General features: G+C 32.3%; 1 protein-coding gene across 1 annotated transcript in view; it reads right to left on the bottom strand.

Annotated features, from left to right (window-relative positions):
- LOC106462124 (ATP-dependent RNA helicase DDX54-like) overlaps positions 1-21,611 on the bottom strand; it is a 41,778-nt gene extending 20,167 nt beyond the window's left edge. Inside the window, exons 1-8 of the mRNA XM_022389267.1 lie at positions 21,323-21,611; positions 15,323-15,437; positions 8,744-8,814; positions 8,287-8,475; positions 6,663-6,850; positions 5,828-6,011; positions 5,089-5,220; positions 3,410-3,620 (exon numbers count right to left, since the gene is read on the bottom strand). Of these exons, the coding sequence (XP_022244975.1) occupies positions 3,410-3,620; positions 5,089-5,220; positions 5,828-6,011; positions 6,663-6,850; positions 8,287-8,475; positions 8,744-8,814; positions 15,323-15,437; positions 21,323-21,430 (1,198 nt within the window). The 5' untranslated portion in view covers positions 21,431-21,611. The remainder of the gene's footprint in view (positions 1-3,409; positions 3,621-5,088; positions 5,221-5,827; positions 6,012-6,662; positions 6,851-8,286; positions 8,476-8,743; positions 8,815-15,322; positions 15,438-21,322) is intronic.
- Between the last annotated feature and the right edge of the window lie 2,984 nt (positions 21,612-24,595).

Here is a 24,595-nt window from a genome sequence, read left to right on the forward strand (position 1 = left end):
CCTCCATTGAATGAAGTCAAAAGGAGAAGGTTGGGCCTGACTGAGATGAGTGTTGAAAAAAGACACTCAAGTGAACAAGAGAGATTAACCAACCCACATGAGCTGCCTCAAAAAGAAGCAGATGAGTGTGATGGGTGGACTCCCTTCAAAACAAGCGAATAGAAGCCAGTCATCCATGTAATGGTGTAAGTGCAACCCTGAAGCATGCATATGTTGGGCAAAAGCCTTGACCACTATCAAAAATACATACAGGACCAAAGCAAACATGAAGGGTAGGATGCGAAATTGATACAATACCCCATGATGAACAAACCAAAGATAATGCCTTGACTGACAAGATATAGGAATATGCAGATAAGCAATCGAAGCATCTACCTTGGTCATCCTGAGAACTAGAGAAAAAGTCCACCTGAGGGTAAGAAAAGACTTCCTAGTAAAGTGAGGTAGAACCAAAAATTGATTGAGGTGGGATAGAGAGATTGCAGGCCACCATTCTCCAGTTTTCTTGGGTACCACAAACAGCCTAGAATAAAAACCTGGAGAAGGATGAGGTATAGGTATGATGGCTTTCTGGGAGAAATGATTCTGTACTGCCTTGGACGGGTGTTGACTGGTGTTAGAATCCCGAGGCAACGGAAAAAAATATAGGTACCTGAGATAACAAGAGGAGGGGGAAAGGAAGTGGATGACAAATACCTAGGATAATACTCAAATAACCCAAGAATATGTGGCAAAATTGTGCCATACGGGAACAAAACAGTCACGCGAGCCCCAATGGACTGAATCCCACAGTGTAGTCATTGGTACTGTTGGTGACAAGCCCATCTTCGTTGAATAATACGGTGAGTGGAGGAACCCCTAGAGGTAGAAACTGGTAAAAGCTGGAAGGGAGTGGGAAGAAAACAGTAATAGGGAGTTGTCTAGGCTTGGAATAAGAAAAACGATCAACCAAATTTGAAAGGGTTGATTGCTGTCTCACAGGTTCCACACGAGATTCTCAAGTCTCAGGAAACAGACTGTTGGAGAAGAAGGACCGTATGTAAGCCCCAAAAATAAGTAGGTGGTAAACAAAGTTGGGACAATATAGTGTCTCTTCCCAGAAGGCCCCAACAACAAAGGAACCACTTGTGTAAGGAAAGAGTCAAATAAGACAAACATGCCAATGCAGAGGTAAGCAAGGAACAGGTATCCCTCAGAAAACCCTCAGAATCTCAGTGGAGAGCCTCAGAAAGGAGGTGGATAATGGACAAGTACCATAGGAGAGTTGATAGGTTAACACAAAGGTGGGAAAACTGGGCATGGGATAAACAAACAGGGTGATCAGAGTCACCTCACACACAAGGGCAAAAGTGATTGCAACTGTTATGAATCAAGAAACAGAAATTCAATCTGATGGTGAGCTAAAGCAAACTGATCCAAAGCCTGTGGAGGGCAAGGCACACTAGCTCCTTCATGCATCTGAGATACAAAATGTACCCTAATATGTGGAGAAGGAGGAAACAAAATACTGAGAGTAGTGGGGGGATGTATCATGTAACAGGAAAGGAAGAGGATAATAAGAAATCTGGGAAATTGATAAAACAGAACACACATGAGAAATCATGTCCAAGAAAGCTGTATTAGGCATAGCTGATTCCACAGTAGGGGCAAAGGAAGATACAGCAAAATCAGGTGGAGGAAATTGGATGTCAAGTTCCTCTTTGTCCCAAACAAAATTTGAAAAATGAGAAATTTGAAATAAATTACAAAATAGTTCAATCAATGTTAAAAAAGATTTCAAAAAATTTTCTAGGTTTAAAAAGAAACACAACTAAAGAGCACAATGAAAAAAGTCTTGACAAGAGCACTGCCAAACAAGAAGTGATAAGTCGATAGAATTGAATAGAGGGAGTCACATGCATCAGGAGAGTGTGTCACACTCCTATTGGTGGGGGATTGTTGCATGATGGATCACGTGTGAGATACAGTTGAACCATGTTGATCGAATGAACAAAATACTGGCAGGATTTTAGGTGAGAACAATTCGACAGTCAGTATATACTATGACGGCTGTTGAACAGCCAACATCTGAGGTGTTCAAAGTTAAATTATCTTCCTTCTCCCATGTTGATCGTGGGGTATGTGGAAGCTCAAGGCTTTTGACATGTGAAAATTTTTTTTATATAGAGGGGAGCACCAAACAAGAATAGTAATATCTGTGAAAGGAGGTCAGGTACCATATCGAAAATCTGATACTTAACCAGTGATCAGACCTTTATCTTATGATCTCTTGCAATTTTTTCCACTGTTAAGCCTTTTTATATAGGTAAGGCCAGATGAACTGTTTACATTGGAATTAGAAAGCATTAATTAAAAGTTTTAATAGTAACAAAATAAATAGATAGTGATTCTCATGTTTCTCTGGCCTGACACAATCATGAACCACTAAGTTGGTTCCATACTTAAATGACACACCAACTATGTGTATTATTACACAATGCTTTCTCTGTTTTTTATAGAAAAACTGGCATACCTATACTACATATTACATAAATAGACCAAAAGAACTCTACGAATTGAAGAATACTAAGAAGCATTTTGAATGCTAATGTGTTATTTCCTTATGAGAGAACATGGATCAAGACTGATAAATCACAGATCTTTGAAAAACCATGCAATATGTTTTTCATAAACTTGAAAGTAAGACAAAGAGCCCTAACCCACCAACTGTTACAAGCTATCATATATAAAAGTGATGATAAACAATAAAGTAAAGAAACTAAAAGCTTAGTTTTGTTTTAAAACACCTTTTTTTTTGTTATTAAGCTAAAAGTAACTATTTTCTGAATAAAACTGTTAAATAAGTTTAAATAGTTCTTATGTATTTTTTTTAAAACTAAGTGTGCATTTTAAGTTATTTCTATCACATACACAACATATTGTATTTTTTGGTTATTAAATTAATAAATTCAATTCATATGTTGTAAGAAAAGATCTATTAAATACTGGAAAGATGAACAAAAACTCTTGGACAAAAAACAAAGTTTGCTTTAAGTTATCAATCTGTACACAGCTAGAAAAATAGTTTAACATCATCTGATATTTTTTATACAATTAAGAGGTTATGTCATAAAATCTAATTTATAAGTTTACAACTTGAATGCTCAGAACTAAAATCTAGTTATAAAAAATTTAGGTACAAATCCATTAAAAAGAAAAATCATAGAAATGCATGACTAGGAAAACTGATCACTTATTAAAACAAAGGGCTCCATATAACAGAACCTGAAATAAAGCAACAAAAATACAACCGAGAAGCATACTCTAAATAAAATAAAAATTTCTACCATCCCATTAACAAACCTACTTAAAACAAAGATAACAAAATATACAAACAGAAATCAAATTATATAAAAAACCTTCATCTTACCAACACGGTGAACAAAAAGTTTAGGTTTTCCAGGAAAATTATAATTGATGACATTGTCTAACATAGGGATGTCAATTCCACGAGCTGCTACATCTGTTACAATCAGTACACTGGTTTTGCGGGCTTTAAACTTTGCCACATTTATCTTTCGAGCAACAAGATCCAGACTACTATACACATATGTGCAGCTGATGCCTGTTTGAGTTAGAACCTGAACATGAAATATAAAAGCTTCAGATTTATATAAAATACAAACTTATCACTTAGATAAAGTTCTCTACTACTACTCATATAAGATTTGAATGTGCTAAAAATAATTTTAGGAAAAATTCAAACTGTACACATACTGTAGCTGAACTTTCATTAATGCTTGAGTTAGAATTTGAAAATCAAACATAAGAACTTTACTTTTACACTAATCAGGCACCGTTCACAAAACCATTTAGAAATAAAAACAAACCAGTGTCTAGAGTTTAAGCTTTACTCTCTATATTCCTAAAATGTAAATGAAATAAAACATTGGCTCACAAAAAACAGAAGAAATGCACAAATTTTCTTTAGTAAAACACATTATGTTGTATTTAAATTTAATTAGAAAGTTAGCTTTTAAGAGGTTAGGATAAAAAGCTAATAAGATTTTTTCATAATAATCTCAAAAAATGTGGTTTAGTTTTGCTAACTTCATTTCCACAAGAATATGAAACAGTGGCTTTCCTGGAGCAATGCTTAAAAAAAATTTTTGGTAATGAAATTGGCAATGGAAAAATACATTACTCAAACTCACTGGCAGTATGTGCAAAGGTACACACAAATGTATCATTACTTAATGCATGTGCCTTCTAGTTTTAATCATTAAGCTACACAAGGGACAAAGCCTCTGATGTTGTATTATTATGAAATCAAGGAGAAAGGTCAAGTTCACAATTATTAAAAAGTGAATCATACACATGCTAGTCTGTGAATAAAATATTTATATTATTTGATTCTTGCTTCTGTGATTATTAATTGACTATTTAAGATGTGATAACTGCATATATAAGAAGAAAAAGTTAACTATCCATCTCCCTTTTAGGTGTGGCACGTATATAAACAAGAAAAGCCTCACACGAACAGAAAATAACAATAAAATAAAAATGTGCAAAAATTTCAATTATGAATTTTGTTTAGCTTCATCAAAGGTAACAAAAATTAATGTGGCCAAATAAAGAATGAAAGTCTGATACTATGATTCTCATTCTTAGGTACTTAACATGATGTAAATACGAAGGAAGTAAGCTTACTAATAATTGTGTGGTATAATAGAAAGAAATAATTAAATGAAAAATTGTTGCTTAGTATGTTTAGGTGTTATAACTTGTGTAAAACATACTAGCTCCTATGGTTTAGGTATATTTGATGATGTAGTACTGCAGAACTAAGTAAAACAAAGCATAATACTTATGTTTAAATAAAATGCATAATACAGAAAACAAACAAAAGCACATAACCTTCCATGATTTAGTACTGTAGCAATGATATAAAAAAAAAAGATTATAAATGAAAGAAAGCATTTTCCCATGTTTGGTACTGAATTAGATGTAATACAGAAGAACTAATGAAAAAACTTGATATTTACCATATTTAGGTACTTTTCATGATGTAGCACAGAAAAACTGAGTAACAGAAATTTTGCTATTTACCATATTTAAGTACTCAACATGGTGTCTTGTAGCAGCAAACACCACTGTCAGCTCTTCTGGTTTAACAACATACTTTAATAGGTATAGAAGCACAGCCAGTTTATCATCTGAACGACATGAAAGAAATTGCGTCTGCAAGAGATTACAAAACACACTTTCAGCTGAGAAACACAAGGGGAATACTGTCTACAAGAAATTATAAAGCACATGTTTTGTTGAGAAACACAAGAAAAATAATAAGAGAGATAGTAAAATATAATTATAGCTGAGAAACACAAGAGAAATATTGTCTAATCTAGCCTATTTTTTAATAATATACTTATCTGGTGTAGATATAAAGTTGTAATTACTGATCATATATATATAAATAATGGCAAACAAAAAAAAAGATTTATTTTTATTAAAACTAAAAAAATATCAGTGGTTAATTCCACTAATTTATACACAGCTATGTTTAAAAAAATAACACTAGTTTTTATGTGGCTATTATCAGATTTTATAGAGCCTTTTATGTGGTTTATGTTAACTAGCTTACTATCTTAATTTGGTTGTTAACCACAATTATCATAGTAACTTTTTGCCTTATTTCCTATACTTTATCATCTTGTAGGAATAACTATTTTTTGTAATGTACCATGAAAATGTTGTATTATACAACATTTAGTGTTTTTAAATAACATGACCTCAAAAATTGATATTAAATTGACAAAAATCTTAAATCATGATTAATCACTCTCACCTTCAAATTTTCACTTAGTTTGGAATCAACATCCAAACGAATCAAAATAGGTTCATTTAGTCCTGCTTTGGCAAAGTCCACCAGAAGCCGTGGTAAAGTGGCAGAAAACAGGAGTGTCTGACGATGGTCTGGAAGGCGATAAAGAACTTCTTGAAGTTGCTCTTGAAATCCCATCTCAAACAAGCTACAATATTCAAATAAGAATCAATCAGAATTATGTTTTAAATCTTCTCTTAAACAAACTACAATACATAAAGAAGAACCAATTAGCCAGAATTATGTTTAAAATCTTATCTCAAGTAAGCTAAAATATTTAAATAAGATTCAATTAATCAGAGTTATGTTATAAAACTTATCTTAAGAAAGCTAAAATATTTAAATAAAAATCAATCAGAGTTATGTTTTAAATATTTTCTCAAGCAAGCAGTAGAGAACAATACTCATGGCACATTTAGAAACATGAGCTAGCACAAAATACACAACTTGTAGAACACTATCAGAAAATAATTTTAAAATTGTTAAACTGCAAGAGAGGAGCTACTGTCAGAATATAAGCAAATTAACATGTATTCCTCTTCTAATTTTTAATGGTATAAAGAATATTTTTGATGAACTGCCTTTTTTTTTCTCTTTACAGTTATTTAACTATTCTATATTTTTTAGAACTGTTAGCTTTTAAAAATGAACTCCTAAAAACAATGTTTGAGATAATTATAATTATGTAGTACTTCAGATGATTTTAAAACAATGAATCATTTAAAATTAAACATCTGGTTCAAAACAATGTTGATAAATATATTAATTTGAATTAAAAGCTATAAATGTTAGTGTTTACCTGTCTGCTTCATCAAACACAACATATTCTACTGAAGAAAGCTTCAAGTCCATCTCCATCACCACATGAAGAAAACGCCCAGGTGTTGCTATGATAATATCAGGATTCTCATGAACTGCTGCAAATTGATCTTCTATACTGTCACCTCCCAGAATTATGGCTGTTTTAAGTCCAGTGAACCTCCCTAACTGAGACAATTGTACCCATTTTAAGAGACACCTTAAAAATGTTACTCAAAAAAAAATACATCTGTTTTCATTCCAGTAAACCATCTGAATTAGTGTTATTACAAAGTATGGAATTTTTATCGATTTTCTAAACTAAAGCTAAAATTTTCTGAAAGGAAATGAAGATGTTCAAACAGATACTTTCTTCATTATGTTGAAATAGCTTTCTCCAACATTTTCAGCAAAATGTCAAACAATGTCAAAATGTAATTCTGATAAATTTCATTCCATCACAACTTTATATTGTAGTTTTCACATGGCTTCCTGATTTAAATATTAGAATTGTTTTAATATAATGTACTCAACCTCCTGTATAAATCCAAGTAGCACAATTCCTAAAACTTTGTAAAAGATATAAAGGACTGTTCTCGTGCTAAACAGAAGTACACATAGAGATGAACTGAATAATGAAGATAAACAACTGGGTTGTCCATCAGCATTATCCACACCAACTTTAAAGAAACAAATCTTTCAACTTTAAACAAAGAATGAGTTTTGAAAGTTGAAAAAACTGATAGTATGATATTAGACTTTGTTGACTGTGGAATTACAACAAAAGAATAAAAAAAGTAGCATCTTATCACTATTTTCACAGCTCTCTTCTTCATGATGCTAATAGCTTCACAGTCCAGGAGAGAGAACAGAATTTGAGAGAGGAGAGAAATGAACTGGAACTAAAAGACAGACTGGATGAAAACACCTACAGTACTCTAGTTTTGTCAAAACAGAGGAGATCACAAATGCACAAAACAAAGAATCTGCTCCAAAACATGTTGGGAAGGGGAACTGGTCCTCCAAGGAAATCAGCAGAAGTCCAAGGGGTTACAACAAGCTGCAAGAGCACCCTGAGGAGCTGCTGATCTGTAGTTTCTATGCTGTACCATATTCTTAATATATCTTATTATTCTAAAATAATACAGTGATCATGTAAAAGAATAAACTAAAAACTGAATGACAATTCAGAAAGTTGAATGTCAATAAGCCTCATTCTAAGCTTGTGCAAACAAATAGCAGAGAAGTTCTGAGTAGAAGCACTGTCACTTTGAGGATGAGATTCTTAGAGTGAGAACATTGACTTGACATCAGAGATATAAGTAGAAGTGACAAGAGTTAGGCTTAATATTACAGCTAAAATGTTGGACACAGCTATTTCTAAACTTAGGGCTCCAACTAGGTCCTCATCTCCAAAATTTATAGTAGTTTTCAATCTATTTAACCTCCAAGCTGAAAATGTTAGAATCAGCAATATATTGTAACAAGCACATTTTTTTTTAATTGTAATTGTTTTAATATTTTTCTTAAATACTCACAAGTCAAAGCCAAATGTAGAATTTAAACTTCCAGCTACTGTGTTTTTGTGAGAATATCTAAAATTCAGATTTTTTTGTTTAATTTACCTCTCTAGTGAAGTTCATTGTTTGAAGAGCCAGTTCACGAGTAGGAGAAAATAACAAAGCTCGTGCCCCAGTCTGAGCATTGTGAGTTTTCAGTCTTTCAAACAATGGCAATAAGAAAGCTGCAGTTTTACCACTCCCAGTACGAGCCATAGCAACCACATCCTTCCCTTCCATAATCAGGGGTATAGTCTGCAATATTCCAGAAAAGACTATAGTTAACAAAATAATGGAAACAAAAAATGTTTTATTTAAACCAACATACATCTCTTTATTTGTCTGTTTATCTATCTGCCTAAAATTAGTCAATTTGAACTTTAATTCTAATAAAAAAAAATCATTATTAATGATAGTTTTGAAATTTTATTATGTATTACATTTTTAAAAGAACTGAGTACGTATTTTTTTATATTATGAGATACGTACATAAAAATTAAGGATTATTTCATTCTCTACTAACCTTTCTTTGGATAGGTGTAGGAATGTTGTAACCTTTTTTCAATATTCCTTTGTATATGGGGAAGCTAAAACCTAGACATTAAAAAAACGAAACAATAATATTATATTCTATATATATATATATATAAAACTAAAACACAAGAATCTGTGTATCTGTTTGTTTATTCATTATCTAACTACTCCTAGGTTGCTGGGCCAATCTTAACCAAACTTTGTGGGATGATAGTTTGGAACAAGGAGTGTGTTAATGAGGATTCACAACCCCTCTACATCCCCATTATTCCTATTATTGAGTATTTACTATCTTTGATGAAAAAGTTAACATTAACTATATTCACAGATGGTGCCACTTCTTCTTTACACTAAAAACAAAAACGCTTTACATACGAAATCTTCCACAAAACAACATACACACACAAACATCTTATATATCTCAGAGTTCACTAGCACTCTCTATGAAGCAATACAATGAATAAAAAGGTGCCACCACTGTTGCAATAATACATAAACGCAAATGAAGTTTCTTCTCCAACTGCCATCATAAGGCTGTTATGAAAAGCTGTTTCTTGAGTTATACCTACTTCCTACTTTGTCCCATGACCTTTCAACTTCAGCCCATAACACACTTCTGCAGCCAAAGACCCTCAATTAATTAATAACACGAAACATTATGAAAGGATATTAAGAGGTAGGTGTTAAAAACGGGTAACAGAAAGCACCCCTACCACTTCTTCTTTGGCCACTACCTCTTTCTACAAAGTCACCCTGATCATTGCACAGCATATAACATGTTTTAAGTATATACATATTGAGCTCTTAAAGCTTAGACAAAACTTTTGGTGAGGTAATAATGAATGCTGTAATAATATGTTATGTTATAAATAAATTGTGTGAAAGTTAGGATTTTTGTGTTATTTATCATAGCATCCACCCCCATATTTGTTTAAGTTCATAACCCGGAAAAAGGATGGGTACCTCAGCTTGTATCAAATAATACAAATATAAAAAGAAATCATAATTAAGTTTTTTAGCAAGTGTACCTGTATGAAAGTTATTTGAAGTCTCTTTTATTTAACTGTAGGAACAGCTTTAGCATCATTATACAGATGTATCAAAAATCAAATTACACTTACTTCCAAATACAATTAAAAAACAACTAAAAAGCTTGTGCCAATTACAAAGGTAAAAATTAGAAAGTTACTTATACCATTAATAACTACAAGGTACAAGTCTGAAAGTTACTTATAATATCATTAATAACTACCAGGTATAAGTCTGAAAGTTACTTATAATACCATTAATAACCACAAGGTACAAGTCTGAAAGCTACTTATAATAATATTAATAACCACAATGTACAAGTCAGGAATGGACACAGACAACAAAGATTTGAATACATGTGAAAGTGGGTGTCAGTCTGATTTTAAATTAAAGTAATATTTATCTTTAACACCATGTGCACAAATGGAGGTCAAAGTGCACAAGCCACAACCTTTTACAAAGTGTCATTCTTCCTTTGCTGATTTGGTGACAGTTCATGGTAGGAGTAAACACAAGATATAATACACTTAGATATTTAAAAAACTTTGGATATGCATTTCAGAGGTTCTATAGGTTATGCATGTTATATGATGAACATAAGTATTTTTATTCTTCACATGAACTTCACCTTGCACTGTGACTTGTCAGAATCTTAGTCAAACTGACATCAATGCAGAGACATATCTTGTGTACAAATAACTTCGTAACTAATCTGATTTTCTGTGTACAACAGACTTGTACATTTTAATATTAAATTATATAAAATTAATATTATTTTCTAGATCTGTGTAGCTGAATTATGGGAAATCCATTATTAAAACTAATATAACTTTTATGAAGTTATGTGTAATTAGGCTGTAAAATTCATAGTTGCCTTATAATCGCAGGTGACCACAGGCCCCTTCCCCCTACTCTAGCCTGTCACATTCCTGAATGTCCTGAAGCTCTCATGTCATTTCCAACAAATCAATGTTCTTCCTATAACAAAGGGTTCAAAACAGTTTACAATAAGGAGTCTTAACATAAGTTTATAGAAGGATACTACATGCTTCTTACTCCATTAGTGTTTTTCACAACATCAAACACACTAATGGAGATTCCATACCTTAGTAAACACATGTAATCCTCTTATCCACAACACATATTCCTCTCCAAAATACTACACCACAAGGACATCACTTAACACACCTCTGTACTGCAACACATTTTCCAAAGTTTATTCCATTTGGTAAGTCCTTTTGGAATACACTAATACTCTCAAAATAGAGTATAAAAACCATATGTGGACTTATTGCTCAATGAAAAACAAAGGTCACAAAATAGACCCCTGAAGGACCTCACTATTGACACCAGCAGAAAAATTATACTTTCTTACAAACCCTCCTGCCACTACAGAATTTTTCTTACCATTTTTTAATTTGTTTTCATACTTTCTGCATCACAATACACAATACTGACAAGCACACTATCATCAAATACAGTACAAAAACTTAAAAGAAAATCATTCAACAAGATAAAAAGGCATGAAAACCCACTTGTTTGACAGTGCTGAAGAGGAATTATTAAATGCCACCTTTTAAGTTTGACCATTCAGTTGATGTTTTATTAATTGTGATGATGTTACTATTTCTATTGCAATATCATTTTATCCAATTCACTTTTAAAAAAAATCATAAGAACTTATGAGGGAAAGAAAAGAAAAATATGTTATAATGTGTCAGCCACACTACATCTGCAATTCCCAGTTTCAACAAGGCCTTCTGCCCATTACTAGGGCTCATCAGACTGGCTGAAATATGACAGATATAGCAGTAGTCTAGGTGACATTTATATCAACTTTCATTAAAATTAGGTCAGGGTCAATCAAACACTACTGTGTGGTAGAGCAAGAGATGTACAGGTAACATCACAATGAATAAATTCTACTAATACCTGATACTGATGACAAGTTTTATACTCATAGTGGAAACTATGGGAGATAAAAATTGGAACCTACAAAAAACAAAACTCACCTTAGCAGTTACAAAGACACAAGTCATAACCTCTTTTCATTTTCATGTCTGACACCTGTTATGCTCAGAAGAATTTATAACTATACAAGTTTTTATAGTATTTCATACTATCATGGGAACTCCCAGTGGAGTCAACAAGATACACATATATATATCACAATATCTGGGACATATTTTGATTTTGCATCATGATCAGACACGTCACAGACAAGAACAATTATCCAGGCCACCTACAGAATAACACCTGGAAATAATAAGGCAATAAAGAAGACCTCCAAATGCTTTGACTACTGGACGGAAAAAAAATATAGAGCCAAAGTCAAGCTGAATGGAAGCATTGAAATAAACCACCCACTGATGGCAAGAAAGGAAGAAAATGATGTGATGATGGACAAATAGGATTTTGAAAATAAGCATCTTGTATATCCACCTTCATCATCCAATGGCCATGATAAAGAAATTTCTATAACAACCACATATTTCAGACTTGAAATGAGGTTCTTCCAGGTCTATAATATCCTGTATTGTTTGTTTTTGAGATAGAAAAAGTTTGGAATAAAAACTGACAGAACTGTAATAAACAATTTAAATTGCCCCTTTATGAAACAGACCTTAGACTTTCTACTCACGAAATTGCAAGTAAACAGGAATGAATGGAAAAGACAGAAAAGGAGGAGAATGATAAAAATGCAAGTAAAGACCAGACTGAAGGATCTGTCAAACCCAGAGGATTCCACAGATGAACTAATGATAAAAGATGACCACACAACAGTCCAGATATAGGAATCATTCAGAACCAAAGAGTGCATCTGTGTATGGCCACCTGAAAAAGTTTAAAGGAATGAGTAGAAGTAATGTGCATTGATTGAGAAGTAGACCAGGAAGGCAAGGTAGGAGGACAAAAAGTACTTGATGGTCGTCTCCAAGAGATGACAACTACAATTGAAACCAGATGCTGAATCCATAATCAGTTCCTGTTAGTATGTTTCTAAGACTTGCAGTTAATGAAGACTAAAATAGCTTATAGCAAATGATTAAACAGAAGATAAACCATAGTACACAGGGCAGAAGACTGCTAATAAGTTGAAGTAACAGATCAAAAAGAATACCCCCTCCCCCAAAATAACCAATCTGAGAGTCAAGAACTTGAGAAGTAAAAATAAGTAATAGAAGAAGACTCAGTGAAAAACCACATTCATTAAGAACACAAAGAATGTGAAGTTTATTAAGATTTTGATGGTTTATAAAAACATCAGAAGCAACCCAAATATCAAGAGAAAGTGGAGTAAATAAAGATTCAAGAACCAAATTTTCTAACATAATATTATCACCCTCAGGTTTAATAGAAATTGGTTCAATATTGAACAGGCCCCTCACGAGCCAATGGGGGACATTTTTGTTGAAGAAAAAGACAAACTACCTAATCCCACACACCTTTATCATTGGGGCTACGAAATGTGATTTGAAGTAGTGAGGTGACTAAAATCCATCAGTGCATCACAAGCTTAAAAGCCAAGCACAAGAAGCATGGAAGTTTCCAAATAACATGGAGAGATATTCAGGAACCGTTTAGAACCACCTTTGTAGATATTGTTCAGCAAGCCAAGTACAATATTATGCCTGTAGCTACTTTCAAAGTGTTCCTGTCTGTTCATCCTACTGTTGACTATCGTGATGCTTCGACCTTCCCTATCGATTCGCAGGTGAAATCGTTCGTATCCCAATTGAAAGCTAAACATCAAAAGATGATAGCAAAAGCATAGAAGATTGGCAATTGCTTAATTAATGATGCTGAGAATGTGGCTTTATTGATATATATTGAATTTACTCTCATCGTGTAGACCTTAGTACTAGCTAATATGGAGACTTGAGGATGCTGTATTTCACTTAAAATTTTATAAATTAACAAACAGAAACTTGTTCTGAAATTGTCTCAAAAAGATATGTCCAAAACCACCCTCTTAGGAAGTTTCCAGGTTGAATTTACTTTTACTATTCAACAAGCTGTAGTGTAAAGACACGCCTTAACTTCTGAGGGACATGTTAAAATAGAATATACTTAAGAGAAATGAGAAATAAAACCAGCAGAAGCTTCTTCAGAAATAGGGCTGGCAGCCAAATCCTGCATTTCAAACATTGAAGGCAAATAGGTCTTAGCAAAAGATCAATCTTGTTTAAAACCATGAGTAAATGGCAAGTGTTCTGCAACTTCAGCACCAACCTGATTGTGAAACCTGCCCAAGATACTGACAGCCTACATCTATTGTATAATGAGTGTAGACAATCTCCCTGCCCACTAGAAGTAGAAGAATTTCTGATGTATGTAGAAGTATTAGGATCGGAAATGACATTAACTTAAAGCAATCAGCATGTCTGTCAACAAGAAAAATCTACATTATAGGGGGAGAGCAAAGAAAAATGTCACATGGAAAGTGGGAGAATGGAGAATTATGGGGAAGGAACACATGCTCTGCATTGTGCAAAGACATTCAGAACTTTTGGTCACATGACTGTGGTCAGCATAACAGCTATTCAGCAAGGAAAGATTTTCAGTATTTCAGAGGTAAGTGTACTATATTTGAAACATCAAAATAAAATATTTCTTTTCAATTTGAAATATGAAGTATTTTCACAGCAAGTAAAGAAATCATGATGGCTACCTGTTCTGACAGAAATGGCCCCCACTCAGTAAACAATATGGAGTGATAAATCAGCAATGCAGATCATATTAAAACATTCCTCCTTCAAATAGTTTTGTATTACATTATATTTTGTATAGAATTCCTGAACATTAAGCAAAAATAATGTTTAAAAATATTGTGGAAATTAAATGTTGGTCAATCTTTACCTTCTTTTATTGATATATTTTGTTTTATAGTTTCAGCAATTGCAGCCTGTTTTATGAAACTGATGATTTGCATGAGATAACTCAGGTACCCTCCACGTTTCAAAAAATATTTGCCTGAGTTAATTTGGGTGAAATTTGCAATGTTTTTAATCATTTACCTGAATTCATTCACATGTTATCATGTATTACAATCAGTACTCACTAGATGGCATTGAAAATGTTGTTTGTGCTTACCACTATCAGATTTATTCTGAATTAGGATTATAAACACTGGAGAAAAGCATTCCTATTCTTTACTGTAATTTCATTAAAATAATATATACCATACATAAACCCAGATATGTAGCATTCATTTATTGAGTATATTTTTGTGCAGAAATATGATAACAGATCATAAAAACATATGTTTCATTAATAGTTAAGTATAGGCTATCGAAACATGAAATAAAAAACAGACTTTTACTGAACTGACTTTTAAAAAAAGCTGAGATGTAAGGGGTTAATTTGGCTGAGGGCATAGATTTTTAAAGTCAATAGTCAATCACTATATATACATCTGCCCATAACTGTGTGACTACTTCTGTACAATACCACTTGAAATGTGAATAATTTACTCCATGCATAGCATTCTTTGTACGTTTGTTTTATATTTTCTAAAGTACAACATATATGTACTCACCCATGGACTGAAAACCTCCCGATTTTTTCTTTTTCTTTTTTTGTTCTGTTACCATTTTCCTAATGTCAGCTTCTTCAGCAGAATCATCATTATTATTGAAATCACAAAGTAAGACCTATAAAAAGAAATAATCTGAAAGTACTACTGCATCACAACTTGTCTTAACAAACATTCACAATAGTTTATACTAAAACCACTTCAAAAATATGCCACAGCAGTGACTTTTAAAAATCATTAACAGTTCATTATTTACACATATTATTAAATATAAAATAAAATTATATTACAAATTCTTTTAGTAAAGTGGCTAATTCATAAACTACTCTTTAAATATTACACAAAGAAGATCCAAACTAAGAAAATATTTCAATGTGTAAATTGTAGTATCAGAATCCTGTGCCATAATCTAGCCAAAAAATGTTTCATATAAAAAATCAAAAGAAGCCAGAGCATCAAAGAAAAATATGATAAATTAGAGATTTTTAAGAAGCTACTGACTGAACTTAATTCATTTATATTAATAGGCAGAAGTTCTCTTTTTTCTTTGAGTGCATAACACATGTAGCAAAGCAAAGTCTATTTTTAAAGTTACTGTTTAAATGCCAAAAGCTGGCAAAGTATTAGAAACTAGTATTCTTAAGATTTGGATAAAAATCCCATTAACTGCAGATGTTTTATTCCCCACATTGCTCTTAATTTCTCCACAGCAGATTCAAAATTAGAAGCATGTACAAATAGCATTTTATATCTTCTTTCTCCCACAAATCACTTTCTAAAATTTCAAATCAGCAATGTACAAATTAAGAAGAATGTGAAGAGAGAAATAAAACACCTGCAGTTAACAAGATTTTTAACATAAATCTTAGGCTATTAAGTATCTAATTTGTAAATTTTTTTCTCAGCTTATGATATAAATATTTTCTTAAAACTCATTCTTACATTCTACATAAAGGTCCTTTTATATGATTTTTATATGAATATATATATATTTCATCTCAAAAAATTTCTAAAGACTTCCTTGCCTTTCTTAGTTCCAATTTTTGGCATTCTGAACTGTTCAATAAACCTGTAGTATCTGGTATGAGTAAAATGTTTTCTTTGTACATTTTTTGTTATTTTTTTAGTTTTATGGGACAACAAAATCCAATTCACATTGTTACACATGATTTTGACTCTAACAAACAAGCACTCCACCATAAAACAATAAACATATTTGCTGTTCTTTCTTTTCCTGCCAAAAATGTACAAGAAATCTTGTAAAACTTCATCCAGTCCATTCGATCCTGCTCAAGTGATTCAGCACAATTTTAAAAGTATCTTTCTTTTAAGGAAAGTTCTGTCCAAATTTAAACTTTTTTCCACAAGATACGTAGACCAATGAAGTTACATTTGTCACCTGTCACCTTTACTCAACTTTAACCTTCAAATTACTGATGGTGTCCATACTATTGGTTTTTTTAAACATATTTTTATAAATTATTTATGCACCAAATTGCCTGATTTTGTAACCATGACTTTGTTGGTTACAAGATCCCTAATAATTAGGGCTTTTCAGTGCTTATCTTTAGCTGTTTTATTTAGATATCTTAAAATTTCTGTTTTTTGGGGTTTTCATTTTTAGTTTTATGCAGCTTAAAATCAATTTTTTGGAGTTTTTACTTTTAATACTGTAATAAGTATACTAATATACCTTATATTCTCTGCACACTAATTTCTCTTATGGGAGTAATAACAGGTACAAAACATAGTATATTTTCTATTTATAGTTATAAAAGTAATTAATACGTAAAAATTAGACATGTGTTAGGTTATCTAAGATAATGAAAAACATTCATAATTATACACAGGCCCATATGGAAATGGTTAATTCTTGCAAGCATAATGACTTGAGAAAGTGGGAACATCAATGTAAAGTAAGCTGAACAGCCATTTCATTTTTTTTTGTATTGAGGGTATTTTATAGGCATTTATCAGTTAAAACCCAAAACCAGAAGCTCTACTAATAACATATGAGCCAAATAAAGTTTAAACAAGAATACATTACTGCAATCAAGCCCAGTAACTCCTGCTATGTATTTTACACAGAAAATGAATAAATGTTGTAATATTCAAAAAAATGAAAGCGTTCAATATGATGTAATATCTGGACTCCAGTGGCAGTGAATGGTATAAACTCAATTCAAATCACAATGTTAATGCAATCCACAAGTTAATATTTCTGGGGCAGTAAGAAATTCTCCCAGCTTAACTGAAGTTCATAATAAAATCCTAAATGATAAACATATTATTATCAAAAACCCAAACATATGGTTTTTTCCTGGTTTTTTTTAGTCATTGATTAGTATGCAAATGAGTTCAAGATAACTTCAAGGTGACATATTTATTAGGACATTTACTCTGCCCCTATAGATATACTTTATGAATCAGAGCTGGATTCAGGGAGCATAGGATCAATTATCAGCAAACATGACAACAGAATGGTTTCCTTATCCAAACTTTTTATTGATAAAAGTGAGTATGCCATTTGAATACTCACTAATATTACTGTAGTTGCAAAGATAAGAAATGTTGAGGTAACAATCTCCCCTCATTTCTAGAAAAAAAAAAAAATAGTGGTAGAAAGAGTGGTGTATAAAAGGGACAGTGTCAATGAGGATGGTTCAATCAGTTCACAGTTATCAATATATTTAAAGAATCTGTTGCTTCCCGTGCATCTCTTTCCTGTCAAAACCAAAAAATTACAAAAAAAAACAGTTATTGCTCACTAGAGTTGAGTAATTAATGAAATTTTATATTCAATAAGTCATCAGGCTCACTGATCAATTACACTCAATCAATTATTCTCACAAGACTTGAATAGTTGGAATAAGAATAATCAAAAACAATAATTTTGAGTAGTTGATTATTTTTTGTGAATTATGGCACTAACTGATTAAGCTGAATAACCTTGAATTACCTAAAAATAATAACAAGAAATCATAATGGCAATATTTTGATTACTTGGAATAATAAAAAACAGAAATAATCAGAAACACTAACTTCAATCAGTTGATTATTTTTGTTACATTAATCAATTATTAATCAATGTAATCAAATCTCATAGGCAATCAAATAAACTGATTAATCTCCAAGTTCTATTGCTTTCGACACCTTATAGGAGCATGATGGATAGTATGATCACATTTTCAAAGTGCTTCATATGACACAGAACCAGAATACAGTTAATAAAGATTTCATAGGTCAAATTCATTCTTTACTTGAAAACATTTCTGTATACATTCTTTTCACAGTATTGGTTTATTAGGCCCTTAATAGGTAAAAAGTATATAATGTACTATGACACTTTGAATATGTCACAGTTTATAAGTATGAATTGGTTTATCTCAAGAAGCTCGTGCTAAATAATTAATAACATTGGTTTTGATGGATTCAGTCTTGCAGTTCCACTAATCAAATAATTAATGACACTAAACTTAGATGACACAATAAAGCTTGAACAGAGTAGAATATTACATGATTTCCACGACAAAATACCACACACTATATAATCCACTATTTACATATGGCCCAAAATATTGTTAACAGCACATGTACCCAGTGATGAAACAATGCATTTTAACAATTGTAAGTAATATAGTTTGAACTTAATTAACTACACTAATTACTAGATATTTATTTTAAACTCTGATCTATGTAAGTAACTTGCTTTGATTGGAAGTTAATATTGATTACAAAAAGCATAATTACAGAACAAGAGGAGTAACAGCATTATCTACCACAGGTAACAACTGATAAAGAAATACATTATCAGGTTTGAAGGTATAAAACTGTGAAATAAGCTAGACCAATCAACTCTAAAGGAAACTTTGTAAAAATTCTAAACACAGGTTACACTGATACTTTTTTATATAAGAAATAATTCAACAAAGTTTGAACCAGTATACTGATTAATGTATTTAAATATTAACAAAAAAATATTTTCTTAGCCTAACCATCTCATTTGAATAAGGCAATTGTTCATTCTAGATAAATTCAACCATCTCTGATATTCTATTTACTACCTGTTAGATTATGTTATATATTGTATACGTAACCTGATGATTGTGACAATATTTTTTTTTGTTCTACTATAAAGACTTAAAGAATGAAAGTAAAGAAGAATGTATAACAATATGTCAAGAACACCATATCTACTATATCTAATGATGATGATGTGTTGTACCTAATACAAGAGCTTATCAGGTCAGCTGGAATACGGCTAACACAGTAATGGTTGAGATGCTATTTATATTACTAAACTGCATGAACAACAACTGTTATGGTATGAATTAGATTAAATTGGAGAAGTGTAGTTATTATATATATATACACACACTATACCCCTCCCCCTTCAGAAATACCTTGGATCTGCCACTGTGAATCTTTGAGGTTCTGCAAATATAAAATTGAGCTTCATTTTGACATATCATTTCCACCAGATGAATTATGTATACTTACCATTTTGTTCCACTGCAAGGTAAATAAAAATGATCACAATGGTCACACAATATTGACCCTTAGGTAGTTTTTGTTTCACATAAAGAATATGCACATTTGTTGATTTTTATTTTTTAACTTCTTCAGCCAATTCTTTATAAAAAAGATTTTAAACACTATGATGTTTCATAAAGTTTACACCATGCACTACTATAAGGTGGTTTATATATATTATGTACACATGCTATACCCTTACCTCGTATTCACTCACAAGAACAGGGCTCATTAGGCTGGATGGGATACAATAGACACAGTAGTGGCTGAGATGCTATTTATATTATCAAACTGCACGAGCAACAACTGCTATGGTCATGCATACGATTCATTTATTAATTATTGGCAAATAATACTTTATCATCAACTTAAGCAAACTGCAATGGCTATCCAATGGCTCCTTTGTAAATTTAATAGAGTAAGAAATGAGGGAGATAACCATAGAGTCCAAACAGAGTTTAGAACTTTAGTGGCCCAGGTTTGAACACATGGACTTCAGGCATTCAAATATTTGTACAATAACAAGAAATTTTTTCTCTCCTTTGTTTATTTCATATTATAATAAAACATCAATGAATAAGATGAATAATAAGAATGATTAAACAAGTGCCTACTTTCATTATTGTTTTATAAGAAAAAAAGATTAGTGATTATTTGGTTTCTTCAAAGAAAATGTTTGAATCACATTCACCCATTGTGATACAGGTTTATATGTCTGTATCATTTATGAATATGTTATCAGGGTAATTTACATTAATGTATCTACTTCAAAATTCAAGTTTTCAACATGTATAAAACTTCTTAGAAAGTTGAAATACACATTAAAGAACATTTAGGATATATCCAGAAATAATATCATAACATTTTCTGAAAAAAACTATAAATTTCAGATGGCAATTCTCTACATCCCAAAATATTTAAGTTAAAGAAGGTTTTTAAAAAAAACAGTGCTTATCCAAATAGTATAGAAAGTTTTCCTTTACTCTTTTCAAGATGCATGTAATAATGCATCTGGTTAAGTGCTCAAAACATTTTCATTTTTGCTTTACTCAACATTATAAGACCAAAATTAAATAGAGCAGCTTAAACTGGCACATTATTACTTACAATTTTATATATTTATTTTGTATTTGGCCATTGCAGCACTACAACCTTTATAATTCTGGATGAAATTTGAATTGCTTCATCATATGAATACATTATAGTTCAAATTTCAATGATGTATCAAACATTGACCACTGTAAGTTGTAACTCGTGCAACTATTACTGATTTCTTGTAGTTCTAGAAGTGGTAGTAGAGCTAGGTTTCTTTAAAGTTTAAATTTTTGTTGCTTTCTTTCAAACAAAGGGTATAGGTCTAGGAAAAAACTAGATTAATTATTAGTAATATTATGATGTAGCAAGGAATATAGATTATGAAAATCAAAGTTAAGTTTTTAAGTTTAACTTTTTATTTATTTTTCACCTTACCTCAGCTGGACTTTCTAATAATTGTGATCTCTCTCCTGTGACTGTACTGATTATATTTTCATCCATAGTTGGTGATTCACACTTTTGTTTCTTTTTCTTTAAAGACATTTCTAGAAGAAGAACTCTTCCAATGGGAACGTTTCGTTAAATTACCATTTAAACTTTTAATTGTATGATTTACAGAAATATCAAACAACTTAAGTCCTATAAAAAGTATAAGTTATACTCCTAATCCTATCTACCTTAATACTGAAACACACGTGCAATACAGTAAAACATACTTCCGCTAGACGGCGCCTACTATTTTCGTATAAAATTTATAATTTTATAAGGGAAACTTATAGTATACATCATTCAAAGCATTATTACCAGGAAGAACTCATTTGTTAGTCTTTGTTTTGTTTTAAGCACTTCCCAGTGGCTCAGCAGTAAGTCTGACGCTAATAATCGGTTTCGATACCGGCGGTAGGCAAAGCACATTGTATAGCTTTATGTTTAACAACAAACAAACAAAGCTTTGGCTAAAAAAATTTAAGAATGAAATTGACTTTAATGTTAGGGTAAAAAAAGTTTCTGTAGTTACTGTAGTTTCATGACTAATATTAAAGCTTATTCAAATTTATCTGTGTGCAAAACCTCAAACGTTACCTGTGTGTGGGTATGAAGGAGGGGGGATAGAGAGCATGTGATACCTGATCATCGTAATTCTGTGAATATATGGGTGATGGCCCTGTGTGAAGATCAGGAGTATAACTCTTACCTCCATGTAGAGAAATGTCAAGTATATTGCAGGAATTACGCTTCAGATAGAACAGTTCCTAAAGTGTACATGATTAAACGCGGATATGTACATTATTAACATGTATTAATCTGCCCCACCAGACGTAGAAATATATCTTGCTATTATATACTTTTTCAAAATCTCACGACAGAAGTGTAATGAACTTTATTATCGCTCAGTTTAAATCAGTTTAAAGTTGTTGTTGTTGTTTTTTTTCAACAAAATAGGATATAATACATCAAAAAAAATTGTAGTAAATATCTGAATAGTATACCAAATAATTACTGGAAAGTTACTAGTCACTTCGAGTTATTGTATATAGTCCACATTATTTCCTATTTTAATTCAAAATCAGTTCGAGACTAGAAATATTTTTATCGAGCTTTTTAGTTGGCTTTGGTATGTTTTCTTTCTCTTTTTTGTGTTTTTACAATGATGACAATAGATTGAACTTGGAAAAACCGCTGTAGCGATCAATACGATTCAAAAATATGTGCTGTATTTTGAGCAGATTGAAGATGGAAAGAAAAAGTTAGCCAAAACATTGTTTGAAAGTAATTGTAAAGGTAATGCGAAACAATAAAAGAAATAGGTGGGTATGGAAGAGGAAGAACATGTTTGAAGACAGTAGAAATCCTGAAATATGTGAGATGATAGCTGAAGAAGAACTAGGAAAATGTTCAGCAAACTTTGCAACAGAAATGTGTAGGATCTAAAAGTATATGTATTTCTACTATTATAAACACGTAAAATAGGGCAGTGGTTCTCAAAGTGTGGTCTGGACCCACTTGTGGTTTATGGGCTGGTCCAAAATGCAAGTCACTGATGCTCATACGAAAGATCATAAGACAGAAGAGAACTGCTAGGTGGGGTAGGACCGGTATATAGTCCGCGGGTCATTCGTCCCACCAAAGTGGTCCGCAGTCGAAAAAGTTTGGGAACCACTGAGTTAGGGGATAGGATTGTAAAGATGTGATATATAAAATCAAAATGAGAATAAGATTGGAGATTTGTTTCAGATATAGCAAGAGCAATGAACCAAATAGAACAAAAATTGACAAGGGGGGGAAAAGATCAGGCAAGTTCATAAACACATTTCTAGAATACCTAGAGTGTTTGTGAATATTGAATGAGCGAGAGGTTTTATGAACTATCTAGAAACAAGGCTAAATTATAAATACGAGAATCAATGAAGCATTTTAGTTAGTAGTGGCAATCTTTCAGTGAAGTATTTAATTTCATTTTTAGCACATTCAGTCATTAAGATGTTAGTGATGTATTCAGTTTTTGTTTGTTTGTTTTTCAATTTCGCGCAAAGCTACACGAGGGCTATTTGCGCTAGCCGTCCCTAATTTAGCAGTGTAAGACTAAAGGGAAGGCAGCTAGTCATCACCACCCACCGCCTACTCTTGGGCTACTCTTTTATCAACGAATAGTGGGATTGACTGTCACATTATAACGCCCCCACGGCTGAAAGGGCGAGTATGTTTGGTGGGACAGGAATTCGAACCCGCGACCCTCAGATTGCGAGTCGAGCGCCCTAACCACCTGGCCATGCCGGGCCGAAGTATTCAGATCAGTGTTACTTATTGCGAAAAATTAGATACTCGATCGATTAGCCATGAAAATGTACAAGTAAGTATATTTATACATTAGTCGTAGTATCAGTAGCGAGTAAATTCCTATTGAAAGGGAACACTTTATTTGTGGACTTAACCCTACAACTGCGTACAAGTGAAAATAGCCAGTAGCAAACATTAAGGAAGAAATTAACCATTTTTTAGCTGTGGCATAGCAGCTCATAGAAATGACTATGAGTTTTTTGGTTTTTTTCAAGTACAAACTTTTAGCCCATAGCTGCCCCCCAGTGCCACAGCGGTATGTCTGCAGACTTACAACACTAAAAACCGAGTTTCGATACTCGTGGTGGGCAGAGCACGGATAGCCCATTGTGTAGCTTTGTGCTTAATTCCATACAAAGAAACAAGCTCATAGCTCCGTCATCTCTTGACCGATTTAAGATCTAATTACAGTTTTTGGACTCAGGAGGTCAAACTCTTTCGATTGATGCATTTGACCATGCCCAAGGTCTCATATATTAATTTACTCTATTCCTGCCTAAAATAATTTCAATTTGAGAGTATGCTGGTAAAAATCCTAATGAGTAATATGATCGAATGGGTATACGCGTGTCCCACGCTTGGTATTGCTGGCGCAAAAAAATATAAAAAAGAAAAAAAAAGGTATCATAGATTAATTTACTCTAACCTTGCCGAAAAGAATTTCAAGTGCTGTGGCTACTGAGGATTCTCTCTTGTTTTATCATTACGTGACTAGACTTTGCATTATTTTCACAGAATATTTAGAAAGTATCCACCTACAGAAAGAACACGCTACAACACTACCAATAATATCAAGGCTCATCAGTTTGTTTGTTTGTGATTAAGCACAAAGCTACACAATGGGCTATCTGTGCTCTGCCCACCACGTGT

The sequence above is a fragment of the Limulus polyphemus genome, unplaced genomic scaffold (genome assembly GCF_000517525.1).
Source record: "Limulus polyphemus unplaced genomic scaffold, Limulus_polyphemus-2.1.2 Scaffold1099, whole genome shotgun sequence".
In the NCBI taxonomy this organism is placed as follows: Eukaryota; Metazoa; Arthropoda; class Merostomata; order Xiphosura; family Limulidae; genus Limulus; species Limulus polyphemus.